This window comes from Chiloscyllium plagiosum, unplaced genomic scaffold (assembly GCF_037043375.1).
Source record: "Chiloscyllium plagiosum isolate Xiang-an unplaced genomic scaffold, Cpla_swu_hap1 HiC_scaffold_4, whole genome shotgun sequence".
NCBI lineage: Eukaryota > Metazoa > Chordata > Chondrichthyes > Orectolobiformes > Hemiscylliidae > Chiloscyllium > Chiloscyllium plagiosum.
Window position 1 is genome coordinate 132,445,872 of NW_028270142.1, and position 12,274 is coordinate 132,458,145.

A 12,274-nucleotide genomic window follows, 5' to 3' on the forward strand; every position below is an offset into this window, starting at 1 on the left:
AACCACAACAACCCGACGGTCGGAGGAGGAGCGTCTTATCTTCCGACTGGGAACCCTCCAACCACAGGGGATGAACTTGGACTTCACCAGTTTCTTCATCCCCCCTCCCCCCACCTCGTCTCAGCCGGATCCCTCCAGCCCGGCACCGCCTTCCTGACCTGCAGTCTTCTTCTTGACCTCTCCGCCTCCATCCTACTCCGACCTATCACCCTCACCTTGACCTCTTTCCACCTATCACATTTCCAACGCCCCTCCTCCAAGTCCCTCCTCCCTACCTTTTATCTTCTCCTGCTGAACACTCTCTGCTCATTCCTGAAGAAGGGCCTGTGCCCGAAACGTCGAATCTCCTGTTCCCTGGATGCTGCCTGACCTGCTGTGCTGTTCCAGCAATAAAGTTTCAACTATAGACCAGTGAGCCTGATGTTGGTGGTGGGCAAGTTGGGGTGGAGGGAATCCTGAGGAAAAGAATGTGCATGTATTTGGAAAGACAAGGACTGATTAGGGATAATCAACAGGGCTCTGTGTGTGGGAAATCATGTCTCAAACTTGATTTGAGTTTTTTGAGGAAGTAACAAAGAAGATTGATGAGGGTAGAGCGGTAGATGTGATCTATATGGATTTCAGTAAGGCGTTCGACAAGTTTCCCCACAGGAGATTGATTAGCAAGGTTAGATCTCACTGAATGCAGGGAGAACTAGCCATTTGGATACAGAACGGGCTCAAAGGTAGAAGACAGAGGGTGTTGGTGGAGGGCTGTTTTTCAGACTGGAGGCTTGTGACCAGTGGAGTGCCACAAGGATCAGTGCTGGGTCCTCAACTTTTTGTCGTTTACATAAATGATTTGGATGTGAGCATAACAGGTACAGTTGGTAAGTTTGCAGATGATACTAAAATTGGAGGTGTAGTGGACAGCGATCTTCACCAGATGGGCCAATGAGCAGAGAAGTGACAGATGGAGTTTAATTCAGATAAATGCAAGGTGCTGCATTTTGGGAAAGCAAATCTTAGGTGGACTTATACACTTAATGGTAAGGTCTTACGCAGTGTTGCTGAACAAAGAGACCTTGGAGTACAGGTTCATAGCTCCTTGAAAGTGGAGTCGCAGGTAGATAGGATAGTGAAGAAGACGTTTGGTATGCTTTCTTTTATTGGTCAGAGTATTGAGTACAGGAGTTGGGAGGTCGTGTTGCGGCTGTACAGGACATTGGTTAGGCCACTGTTGGAATATTGCGTGCAATTCTGGTCTCTTTCCTATCGGAAAGGTGCTGTGAAACTTGAAAGGGTTCAGAAAAGGTTTACAAGGATATTGCCAGGGTTTGAGGATTTGAACTGTAGGGAGAGGCTGAACAGGCTGGGACTGTTTTCCCTGGAGCGTCAGAGGCTGAGGGGTGACCTTATAGAGGTTTACAAAATTATGAGGGGCATGGATACGATAAATAGATATAGTCTTTTTCCCTGGGATTGGGGAGTCCAGAACTAGAGGGCATAAATTTAGGGTGAGAGGTGAAAGATATAAAAGAGACCTAAGGGGCAACGTTTTCACGCAGAGGGTGGTACGTGTGTAGAATGAACTGCCAGAGGAAGTGTTGTAGGCTGGTACAATTGCAGCATTTAAGAGGCATTTGGATGGATATATGAATAGGAGGATTTGGAGGGATATGGGCCGGGTGCTGGCAGGTGGGACTAGATTGGGTTGGGAAATCTGGTTGGCATGGACAGGTTGGACTGAAGGGTCTGTTTCCGTGTTGTACATCTCTGTGACTCTATGACACTATTTAAGAGACCTCTTGATAGATATGTGAAAAGGCAGGGAAAACAAGGATAAGGACCATGCAAAGGCAAAAGGTGTTTAGTTTAGAAAAGCATCATGTGTTGGCACAGGCTTGGTGGGACAGAAGGCCAATTCCTGTGCTGTTCTCTTCTTTGTAGCCTCTCATTGTTGCTATCATTTTAATAGACCTTTGCTATGCCCTTTCAGAGGTTCTAATATTTACAAGCATGTTGCATGGAACATTTTTTTCTTCATACAAAGGATGTGAGCATCACTATCTAGACCAGCATTCTTTGCCCAAGCTAATTGCTCTGGAGATGGTGGTAGTAGTAGTGGTGAGATGCTGATGCTGACTTTAACTAGAAGCATAGGACCAGAATTAGACCATTCATCCCCTTGAGCTTATTCCAGCATTTGGTGAGATCATGGCTAATCTGTGGCCTAACTCCATATACTTTGGTCCATATCGCTTAATTCCTTTGCATTAAAAAATCTATCTCAGATTTAAATTTAACACTGGTCCTGTATCCACTGCCTTTTATGGAAGAAGTTCTGAACCTCAATCACCCTTTGTGTGTAGAAGTGTTTCCTAATATCTCTCCTGAACAGTCTGACCCTGATTGTCAGTTTGTGTCCCTTGGTTCTAGAATCCCAGCCAGTAGAGATACTTTATCTACCCTGTCTTTTCGTGTTAATATCTTGAAGACTCCTCTCAGACTGCTGCAGTCTTTGAGGTTTAGGGACTGTCTCTTAGACTCAAAAGAGAAGGATACCAGGATTTTGACCCGATGAAAGTGAAGGACAGTTAAACATAAATTAACATTTATACCCTGGGCAAAAGACTCTATCCATTATATGTATGTCTCCAATAATTTTGTAAACTTCAATCAGGTAGCTCCTCAGCCTTTGAATGGCTTTAAGGGGAACTTGCAGGTTATGGTGTTCCCAACCATTTTCTTTCCTTGACATTCAAGGTATTAAAGGTTTCAGGTTTGGAAGGTTCTGTAGAAGAAGCTTTGAGTTACTGGAGTGCATCTTGTAGATGATACACACTTGCCATTGTGGATTGGTGGTGAAGAAAGTGTACATTAAAGGCGATAGATCAAGTGGGTTGCTTTGTCCTGGATGGTGTCAAGCTCCTTGACTGCTATTGGAGCTGCATCCGTTGAGGCAAATGGAAAGTAATCCACTGCAATGTGATTTGAGATGGTGGGGAGGTAATGGGAGATAGAAAGTGAGTTAGTCACTGTAGAATTCCTAGTCTCTGACTACTCTATTAGCCTCACTATCTGTATGGCTGATGCAGTTCAGTTTCTGGTCAACACGAACTACGAGATTGTTGATAATGGGAGATTCGAAGGTAATGCTAGTAGAGAATTTACCCCGTACCCATTTCTGCTGTGAGGTGTGTGCTTTATTTGTATTTTAATATCACTTACTTTAGAGTATGGATTCTGAACTACCTGTAATATCATGTGGGTTTGGTCTGTGTTTACAAAGGGATTTAACTGTAGCCACAATGATTTTTAAAACACAGTATAAGAGAGACACCTTATGCAGAGAAATGAGGTTTTGTTTTCCTTGGGTAAATTTTATGTATAGATAGAGTAAAGCTTGTGCATTGGGTTTCAGATAGAAGATTCTTGATTTCTTTTGGCTAAGGAGAAGCTCCTATGGCTTAAAGAAAGCCTATTAGGGTTGGCAGTTTGTAGTCCTTGAAGTTGGATGTGTAAGACATTTCCTCCTGAAAAAGGGAGATTTTGAACTGCTAAGGAATAGGTTACTTTAATTTAAGTGATTAGTTTGAGAGTTCAAATTGGAAGTGGTTGGTTAATACCCTGAAGGCATTATTTGAAGCCGTGAAAGTGTGTCATTTACTTGAAGACTCAAGGAAGAGGCTATTAGTTTCTCAAGGCTAGGAATGAAAGCCAGAGTTCAATTAAACTCTATAGATAAAGGAGGGAATTCTCTCAAATGTGAGTACTGCAAGGGAGGGTTTTAAGATTAATGGGATTGTAGCTCCCTGTATGTTTTGGAATTTTTAAACTTATGCTGTACATAAATAGGAGAAAGTAAGGACTGCAGATGCTAGAGATGATAATCAAAAAGTTTCGTGCTGGAAAAGCACATCCAGTCAAGCAGCATCCGAGGAGTAGGAGAGTCAGTGTTTTGAACATAAGCTCTTCATCAGGAATGTGGGGTGTCCCAAAGAGGCTGAGGGATAAATGGGAGGGGTGTGGGGCTGGGGGGAAGGTAGCTGGGAATGCAATAGGTAGGTGAAGGTGGGGGGTAATGGTGATAGATCGGAGTGGATAGGTGGGAAGGAAGATGGACAGGTAGGACAGTTCAAGAGGGTGGTGTCGAATGGGAGGGTTGGATCTGGGATAAGATAGGGAGAGGGGAGATCAGGAAACTGGTGAAATGGACATTGATCCCAAGTGGTTGAAGGGTTCCAAAATGGAAAATGAGGTGTTCTCCTCTCCAAAGAAAAAAAACTTTCCACCCTGACCTCAAATTCACCTGGACCATCTCGGACACCTCCCTCCCCTTCCTGGACCTCTCTATCTCCATTTCCGGCAACCGACTCAACACGGACGTCTACTTTAAATCTACTGACTCCCATGGCCAGCTGGATGACACCTCCTCACATCTCCCACCTGTAAAAATGCTATCCCTTACTCCCAATTCCTCCGCCTCTGCTGCAACTGCTCCCAGGAGGACCAGTTCCACTCCAGAACATCCCAGATGGCCTCCTGCTTCAAGGACCACAATTTCCCCTCCCACATCAATAATGCCCTCTAGCACATCTCATCCACTTCCCACACCTCTGCCCTTGAATCCCACCCCTCCAGTGGCAGCAAGAATAGAACCCCCTCGCCTCCCCCCCCCCCCCCCCCACCCCCCGGTCCTCATCTTCCACCTCAACAACCTCCGGAGACAACGCCGCATCCTGTGCCCTTTCCGCCACCTACAGTCAGACCCCACTACCAGAGATATATTTCCATCTCCACCCCTTTCAGCATTCCACAGAGACCATTCTCTCCGCGACTCCCTTGTTAGGTCCATGGCCCCCACTAACCCATTCTTCACTCCCAGCAACTTCCTTTGTCACCACAAGAAGTGAAAAGCCTGCACCCACACCTTGCCTGTCACCTTCATCAAGGCCTCAAAGGATCCTTTCACATTCGGCAGAAATTTTCCTGCACCGCCAAACACCTTGTCTACTGTGTCCATTGCTCTCGATGTTTTCTCCTGTACATTGCGGAGACAAGACGCCAACTTGCAGAATCAACCCCACATCTTGTAGCCAAATACTTTAACTTCCCCTCCAACTCTGACAAGGACACAGAGTCCTGGGCTGCCTCCACCGCCAAATTCTATCCATCTGACACCTGGAGGAAGAACACATCATCTTCTGGCTTGGGTCCCTCCAACCACACTGGATCAATGTCAATTTCACCGGTTTCCAGATCTCCCCTCACCCCACCTTATCCCAGATCTAACCCCTTTGAACTGTCCTACCTGTCCATCTTCCTTACCACCTTTCTGCTCCACCCTCCACTCTGATCTATCAGAATCATCCCCACCTTCATCTACCTATCTCATTCCCAGCCATCTTCCCCCTCCTGCCCCCAACCCCCAGACCCACCCCCCACACATTTATCTCTCAGCTCACTTGCTCTCCCCCTCCCCCCGCCCCCCCACATTCCTGATGATGACCTTATGCTCAAAACGTCAACTCTCCTGCTCCTCGGATGCTGCCTGACTGGCTGTACTTTTTTACTTTTTCACTGCACTTTTTGATACGTTGACTTGAGTTTTGCTGGGCACTGTTGACAGTTCCATCACTTTGAAGTATTAGAGTAAACTGATAGGGCAGTAATTGTCAGTGTTGGATTCATCCTGCCTGTCCAGAACATACCTGGACAAATTTTTCTGTTGTCAGGTAGATGTCAGTGTTGTAGCTAACGTGGAACAGCTAACATTGGGCTGGCCGTGTAGCTGATTTTGCAGCCCAATCTTCAGTACGGTGGCTAGAGCTTTGCTTCTGCACACTTCAACATCTTCAACTGTTTCCTTGTATCACCTGGAGTGTGTTGAATTAGGAGATTCCTACCTGTGATGCTGGGGACCTCAGGCTGAAAGACCATGCAGTGCGACTCTCTGAGGAACACCTGGCACAAATTCAACATCATTTTGTTTATTTTTATATATTATGGTGCACCTATGTATTAAAGTTCAAACTAGCTTTCCCTTTTTAAAATTATTTTTCTGCCTGTAATGTAATTGTAATGCAGCAGTGCTCCAATATTGCTTCTACAGTTATCTTACCACTAGGGTATCATTTATTTACTTGATCTTTACCTCACTTCGAATGTTTATTTCAACAAAGCTGTGCTACTGGCACTCAGTACTGATTTTTGAAATCAGTATGACTTAAATATTACCAATTTATTGGAGTTTGTTGAAGAAGTAACATGTGCTGTTGATAAGCAGATGTACAACACTATAGATTGCCAGAAGGTATTCGAAAAGTTCAGCATCAAAGGTTTTTGGACAAATTAGGAACACATGGTATTGAGAGGAGGGTAAAATGTTAGCGTCATTAAAGCTTGTATAAATGGATTATGATCTGATTGAAGGATGTAACAAGTGAGGTCCTGCAGGAGGTGGTGCTGGGACCTCAACTTATCAGGGAAATAAAAACATGGTAATTACATTTGCAGGTAGGTGGGAAAGTAAGTTATAACAAGAACATGAGGTTGCAGATGGATGTACATAGATTGAGTGAGCAAAAAATCTGGCAGATGGAGTGTACTGTTGGACAAGGTAATCCTTTTGGCAGAAAGAATAAACGGAAACCTAAACTGAGAGTGCCTGCAGACTTCCAAGATGCAGAGTGATCTAGGTGATCTGTTGCATGAATTGCAAAAGGTTAAGTGCAGGTACAGCAAGTAATTATAGCAAGTGGATTGTTGTTCTTCACTGCCAGAGGAATTGAACATATAAGTAAAGGGCATCCTTAATTTAAAGTCATTGATGAGACCACATCTTGATTACTGGAAACATTTATGGTATCTGAGTTGCCTCAGACTCTTAAGTTTAGACTATTGTGTTCCCCCCCCCCCCCCCCCCCATAGAGGAATGTTACCTGTTTAGATTGTACTTTTTTCATCAAACTGCTCAGGCATATTATGACGCGATGTTGGTGGCGGTGGGGCATTTGAGTCCAGTCCTTCTGGCTCAAAGGCATGAACACAGCAACCACACCATGAATCCCTTGCTATTTTGGTTATATTGCTGATAAAATCACTTATTATTCAGGTATAAGTGATGATTGTCATGATGGATTTCCATTGCTCCATAGTGTCTGTTAAATGTTGCTGAAGGCATTCGACTAGCTGCTCGCATTGTGGATACACCTTGCAATGAGATGAATACAGATGACTTCCTTGCGGTGAGCATATGTGATTTGTTATGAGTATAATAGCTAACCTGATTCAAGACATTTTTCTCTGTTCTTCCACTTGATGTTAAAAGTGAGTTTGTTAAGATCTATAAGTGATAATGAGCAACACACAATGGTTGTTGTTTGTAATATGCTAGTCACATATGAGATATGCTAGTCATATTTCCAGTAGCATAAATTTCTTGACCTAAAGTGAATTTTCCATATGTTGAACTTCAGAGTCGAGAGTGTGGTGCTGGAAAAGCATAGCAGGTCAGGCAGCATTTGAGGAGCAGGAGAATCAATGTTTCGGGCATAAGCCTGATGAAACATCGATTCTCCTGCTCCTCGGATGCTGCCTGATCTGCTGTGCTTTTCCAGCACCCCAACACTCGACTCTGATCTCCAGCATCTGCCTTCCTCACTTTCTCCATATGTTGAACTTTAGTTTTGGGTGAATTTTGCTATAATACCTTCCCTGCCTGGCCTTTCCCCACTCATTATCCAGTGCTGCAACAGAGTATGTAAGGATAAAGTTTACCTGCTTGAACATCATGGTTTGCTATATCTTACAATTTTCCATTGTCATCAGGGTGGGCTACTTGGAGAAAACAAAAATCTCCACTTGATGGTTAATTTGCTGGGATCCAATTTTGTTTTTGCAGCATGTTTTTCTTTAACTTTTTAAAACTTTTCTATGGGATATGGGCTTCATTGGCTGGTCAGCATTTATTATCTATCCATAGTCATCCTTGAGAAGGTGATGGTGAGCTGCCTCGTTGAAATGCTGCAATCTATTTACTACATTCAGAATGTAAGTATATCTACTGTAACAGTTCAAGGATGTCAGGAAAAATATGAAATGTGAAAAAACATACACAAAGTACCCATCTTTACATTGTGCCTATCACAATTCCAAGATATCCTAAAGCATTTTGCTGTCAATGAATGATTTTGAAATGTCAATATTGTAATCTATGAAAAGCACTCATTTTGCATAAAGCAATCTTCAATGAGCAGCACTGAAATAACAATAGTGGTTGAGGTCTAAATTTTGGCTAGTCACTTGCTCTTCTTCAATATCATGTCTTTTTTTATGGACAGAGCAGATTTAACCTGAAGTACTTCTGACAGGTTCATCCGTCCTTCAGTACTGCACTGGTGTGTTAGCTTTGTTTTTGTTTTGAGTTCCTGGAATGGAGCTTGAAAGTACAATCTTTCAATTCCATAGACAAATGTCTAACGTTGTGTTTATCATAATTCTCCAAACCGGCTTGTAAATTGAGTGAGATGAATACGCTTAATGGGTAAGCTCTGATCTAGCAGCATATGATTTGTGCACACATTGAGGTTGCAACTTCAGTTAGTTGTATCCTATTGATAGAGGGTAGTACTGGATTGTAGCTATCGCAATTCCAAATAACATATAAGTTATGAAGGGTTACTTTAAATAATTTGTAAATATTTTTCCGCTTATTACTAATCTAGGAATTTCCTTTATCAACTTGTGTTAGCTGTTTTTAGAAATGTATCTGTTTGTCTTAGCTGCTAGATAGTGGCTTTTGGTTGAGTCCATCACTCGTTATTGGAGCTCTGTTATTCTAGTCTGATGTAGAAATGCTGTGCTTCTTAGTTACCATCTGTAGCCATGACCTATTTTAATTTTATTACAGCAATTACTGTTAATTCAATTAAGTAATCAATGTTTCAATAAAAGGAAAGTACTGTAGATACTAGAGAGCTGAAATAATAACAGGAAGTGTTGGAGAAGTAAAGTTGCAAGAAAAAGTTATAATGGACTCAAATGTTAAGTCAGTGTTTCTTTCTCCACTGGCAGATGCTGAGTTTCTCGAGGACTTTTTGTGAGGAATATATAATGTTTTAAAAATGATGTTCAGTTAGGCCCTGGAGAATAAGGTGACTAACATTGATTTGACTAAAATTGTTGCAGTCACATATAGTATCTCACATACATCTTCAGTTTAAAATTATTTTTCATTTTGAGTACTTTATTTACAATGTTTTCTTTTCTGCTAGGAAATTGAACTTGTTGGATCTGAGCTGGGCATTATTCCCACTGTTATCCGTGGAGAGGAACTTAATCGCAAGGGATTTGGCGGTATCTATTATGTAGTAACTGATGTTTTTAAAGACCAAAATTATATTGTTTAAATATCTTTTCTATATTCAATTTTGTACTTAAGATAAACTTTTAAATGTGTTCTATATGTTTTTCAATGACTAACCTTCCTGTTTCCAGGATTAAGTATTCTTTGCCACAAGTTTATATAACTTGTTGTAATATTGGGATTACACCATTAGGGAATGTGAGCATAATTGTTATATCACAATACCAGTCATCCAAGGCCTTGGCTAATGATTCGGACACAAGTTAAGTCTTGTCACAGCAACTGGAGAATTTAAATCCAGTTAACTAAATATATGTGGAATAAAATGCTAGTAACCAATAAAGAAGACCATTTAAATATATTTTGTAAAATCAATCAGATTCACTAAAGTGTTTTTAGGGAAGGAAATCTACAGTCCTTTCTTGACAGTAAGTCAAATCTGACCTCTAATTACAGACCCACAGTATTGTGGTTGACTTTTAACTGCTCTCTGAAATGGCTTAGCATGCCGCTCACCGTCAAGAAGACAACTCACCACCACCTGCTTAATAGAATAAGCAATAGATGCTGACTTAGTGATACCTATGTTCTGTGATTGAATTGATAAAAGACAATGTTAGTGTGGTTAGCTGTAGTGTGTTTCAGTTTATCGTTTTATTCCTCGTCTCCTTGAATACATAGTCAAACTGTGTGTTAAGTGTGAATTGAAATCTTCACTGCGAAGTTCATTGTAATTGGACCCTTCCAATATCTGTTTGCGATCTTTTCACTTTGCATCCATTTTAAGTATTCATTTGATTTGTATTTATGTTGTTCAGGCATCTACGGAGTTGGAAAGGCTGCTGTGAGCCCACCTATTCTTGCGATACTTAGTTACACTCCAGAGGATGCTACACAAACTATAGCCTGGGTTGGCAAGGGTATTGTTTATGACACTGGTGGCCTCAGCATCAAATCAAAGGTGATATAGCTTTCCTGTTTATCTGTTCTTACCTTTGCTGATCACTCACACTCGACCTAATACTGTACAATGTGAACAAATTTGATCCAATGTACCAATTGCAGAACATTCAGTCTTTTATGAATTCAAAGTTAGCTGTGTATGTAAGATAAAATCAAATATATTTTGTTTCCATACAATTTAGAGGAAACAAATTTGAGGCTGTGACTTGCATATCTAATATTGTAACACAGATTTATAAACTAGTCAGTATATGTGAGTTCCTTAGTGTCTGGGTTTTGATACATTTCAGTGTCAACAATTTATGTTTGGCATTATGTTTAGCAATACCAACAAAAATTCTTTACTGACTGACGATCAAAAATACTGTAAAATGTGCACGTGTGCATATTTGAACATGGTTAAATGCCATAGTTTACCAATTTTAATCTAATGAAAAATTAACAACAGTCCTGCTGAAACAGTGAGTGCGTCAAGTTATGACTATTCAGGTTGATGACTTTTAATCTGTTTCTTTTTAAGGTTATATTCCAAAAAGTGATGAGCACCAATATAGTTAAATTGCACAATATAATTAGTACAGTGAAGAACTTGCTAACCACAGAAGATTAAAAAATAATCTTTACATTATAAATTTGCGATATATTTTATGTCTTTGTAATTATTTTACTGGATTATACTTCTATAAGCATGCGAGTTGAATTGATATATTTTTGTAGACCTGTATGCCAGGTATGAAGAGGGATTGTGGAGGTGCTGCTGCTGTCCTAGGAGCCTTCAGAGCAGCCGTGAAACAGGTGAGTAGTTCCTTTCTGTTTCTGGTGGTAAGGGATGCAGACGTTTTGCTGAGTGAGGAATTTTCCTAATTTTTTGAGTCATGAAGAGCATGTTTCAGAGATTCTTGAGATTTGAAGAAGTGTCACTGTCCTCCAGGCATTAACTCTACTTCCTCTCCAGACATGCTGCCAGACCTGCTGAGTTTTTCCATCAATTTCTGTTTTTGTTTCAGATCTTCAGCATCTGCAGTTCTTTCTTTCAGAAGATCTTTCTACTTCCTTGCCCTCCTTTCCTAAAGCTGACTGTTGCAGAATACACTTTCATTAGCTATGGGCAAATATCTATTTCAGTGGCTTAAGACAACATGCCATACTTCATATTTGATCATGTTGCTACCTACACATGTCTTCAACTCTTTGTTGCACTCCGCTCCAAAAGAAATTTTAGGCTAATTTATCAAAAAATATTTCAAGAAATCCCTCTTTAAATCTGAAAACGAATAAACAATTAAGTTCCAGGTGATTATATCACTAGTGCCAGTTAATCCAGCTGATGTGGATATTATTCAGTTTGTAGGAGGCAAAAGAATTGCACAGTGTTCACGTTCACTACATGTATGGCATCCAATTAGGAACAGAGGACTTGGAAACATTTGGGCCCTTCAATGCTTCAAGCCTGCTTTGCCATTCAGGCTCATTGCTGATCCAGTACTGGTCTCAGCTGCACTTTCCTGTTTGCCTCCCATGACCTTTCAATCCCTTATCTATTGAAAGTACATCTAAATCACTTAAAATAAATCCATGACCCTGCTTTGCTTTCTGACTGTAGAATCCCACTTAATCATGACCCTCTAAGAAAATTTGACCATGATCAGTTCGAGGAGTGGCAGATGGAGTTTAACCTAGATAAATGTGCCATGTTGCATTTTGGTATGGTAGGATGTGTACAGTTAATGATAGGGCTCTGGGAAGTGTTGCCGACCAAAGAAACCAAGGGGTACATGTGCATCGTTCCTTAAAAATGGAGTCAGGTAGACAGAGTGGTGAAGAAGGTGTTTGGCATGTTTGACTTCATTGGTCAGTGCATTGAGTATAGAATTGGGAAATCGTTGGCATTGTACCGGACATTGATGAGGCAACTTTTAGATTACTGCATTCAATTCTGGTCTCCATATTATAGGAAAAATG

The 12,274-nt window shown here is 41.2% G+C and overlaps 1 protein-coding gene across 1 annotated transcript in view; it reads left to right on the forward strand.

Annotated features, from left to right (window-relative positions):
• LOC122548865 (putative aminopeptidase NPEPL1) overlaps nt 1-12,274 on the forward strand; it is a 46,993-nt gene that overhangs the window by 13,822 nt on the left and 20,897 nt on the right. The window contains exons 4-7 of the mRNA XM_043687751.2: nt 7,140-7,229; nt 9,258-9,339; nt 10,168-10,310; nt 11,030-11,107. Coding sequence (XP_043543686.2) covers nt 7,140-7,229; nt 9,258-9,339; nt 10,168-10,310; nt 11,030-11,107 — 393 coding nt within the window. The remainder of the gene's footprint in view (nt 1-7,139; nt 7,230-9,257; nt 9,340-10,167; nt 10,311-11,029; nt 11,108-12,274) is intronic.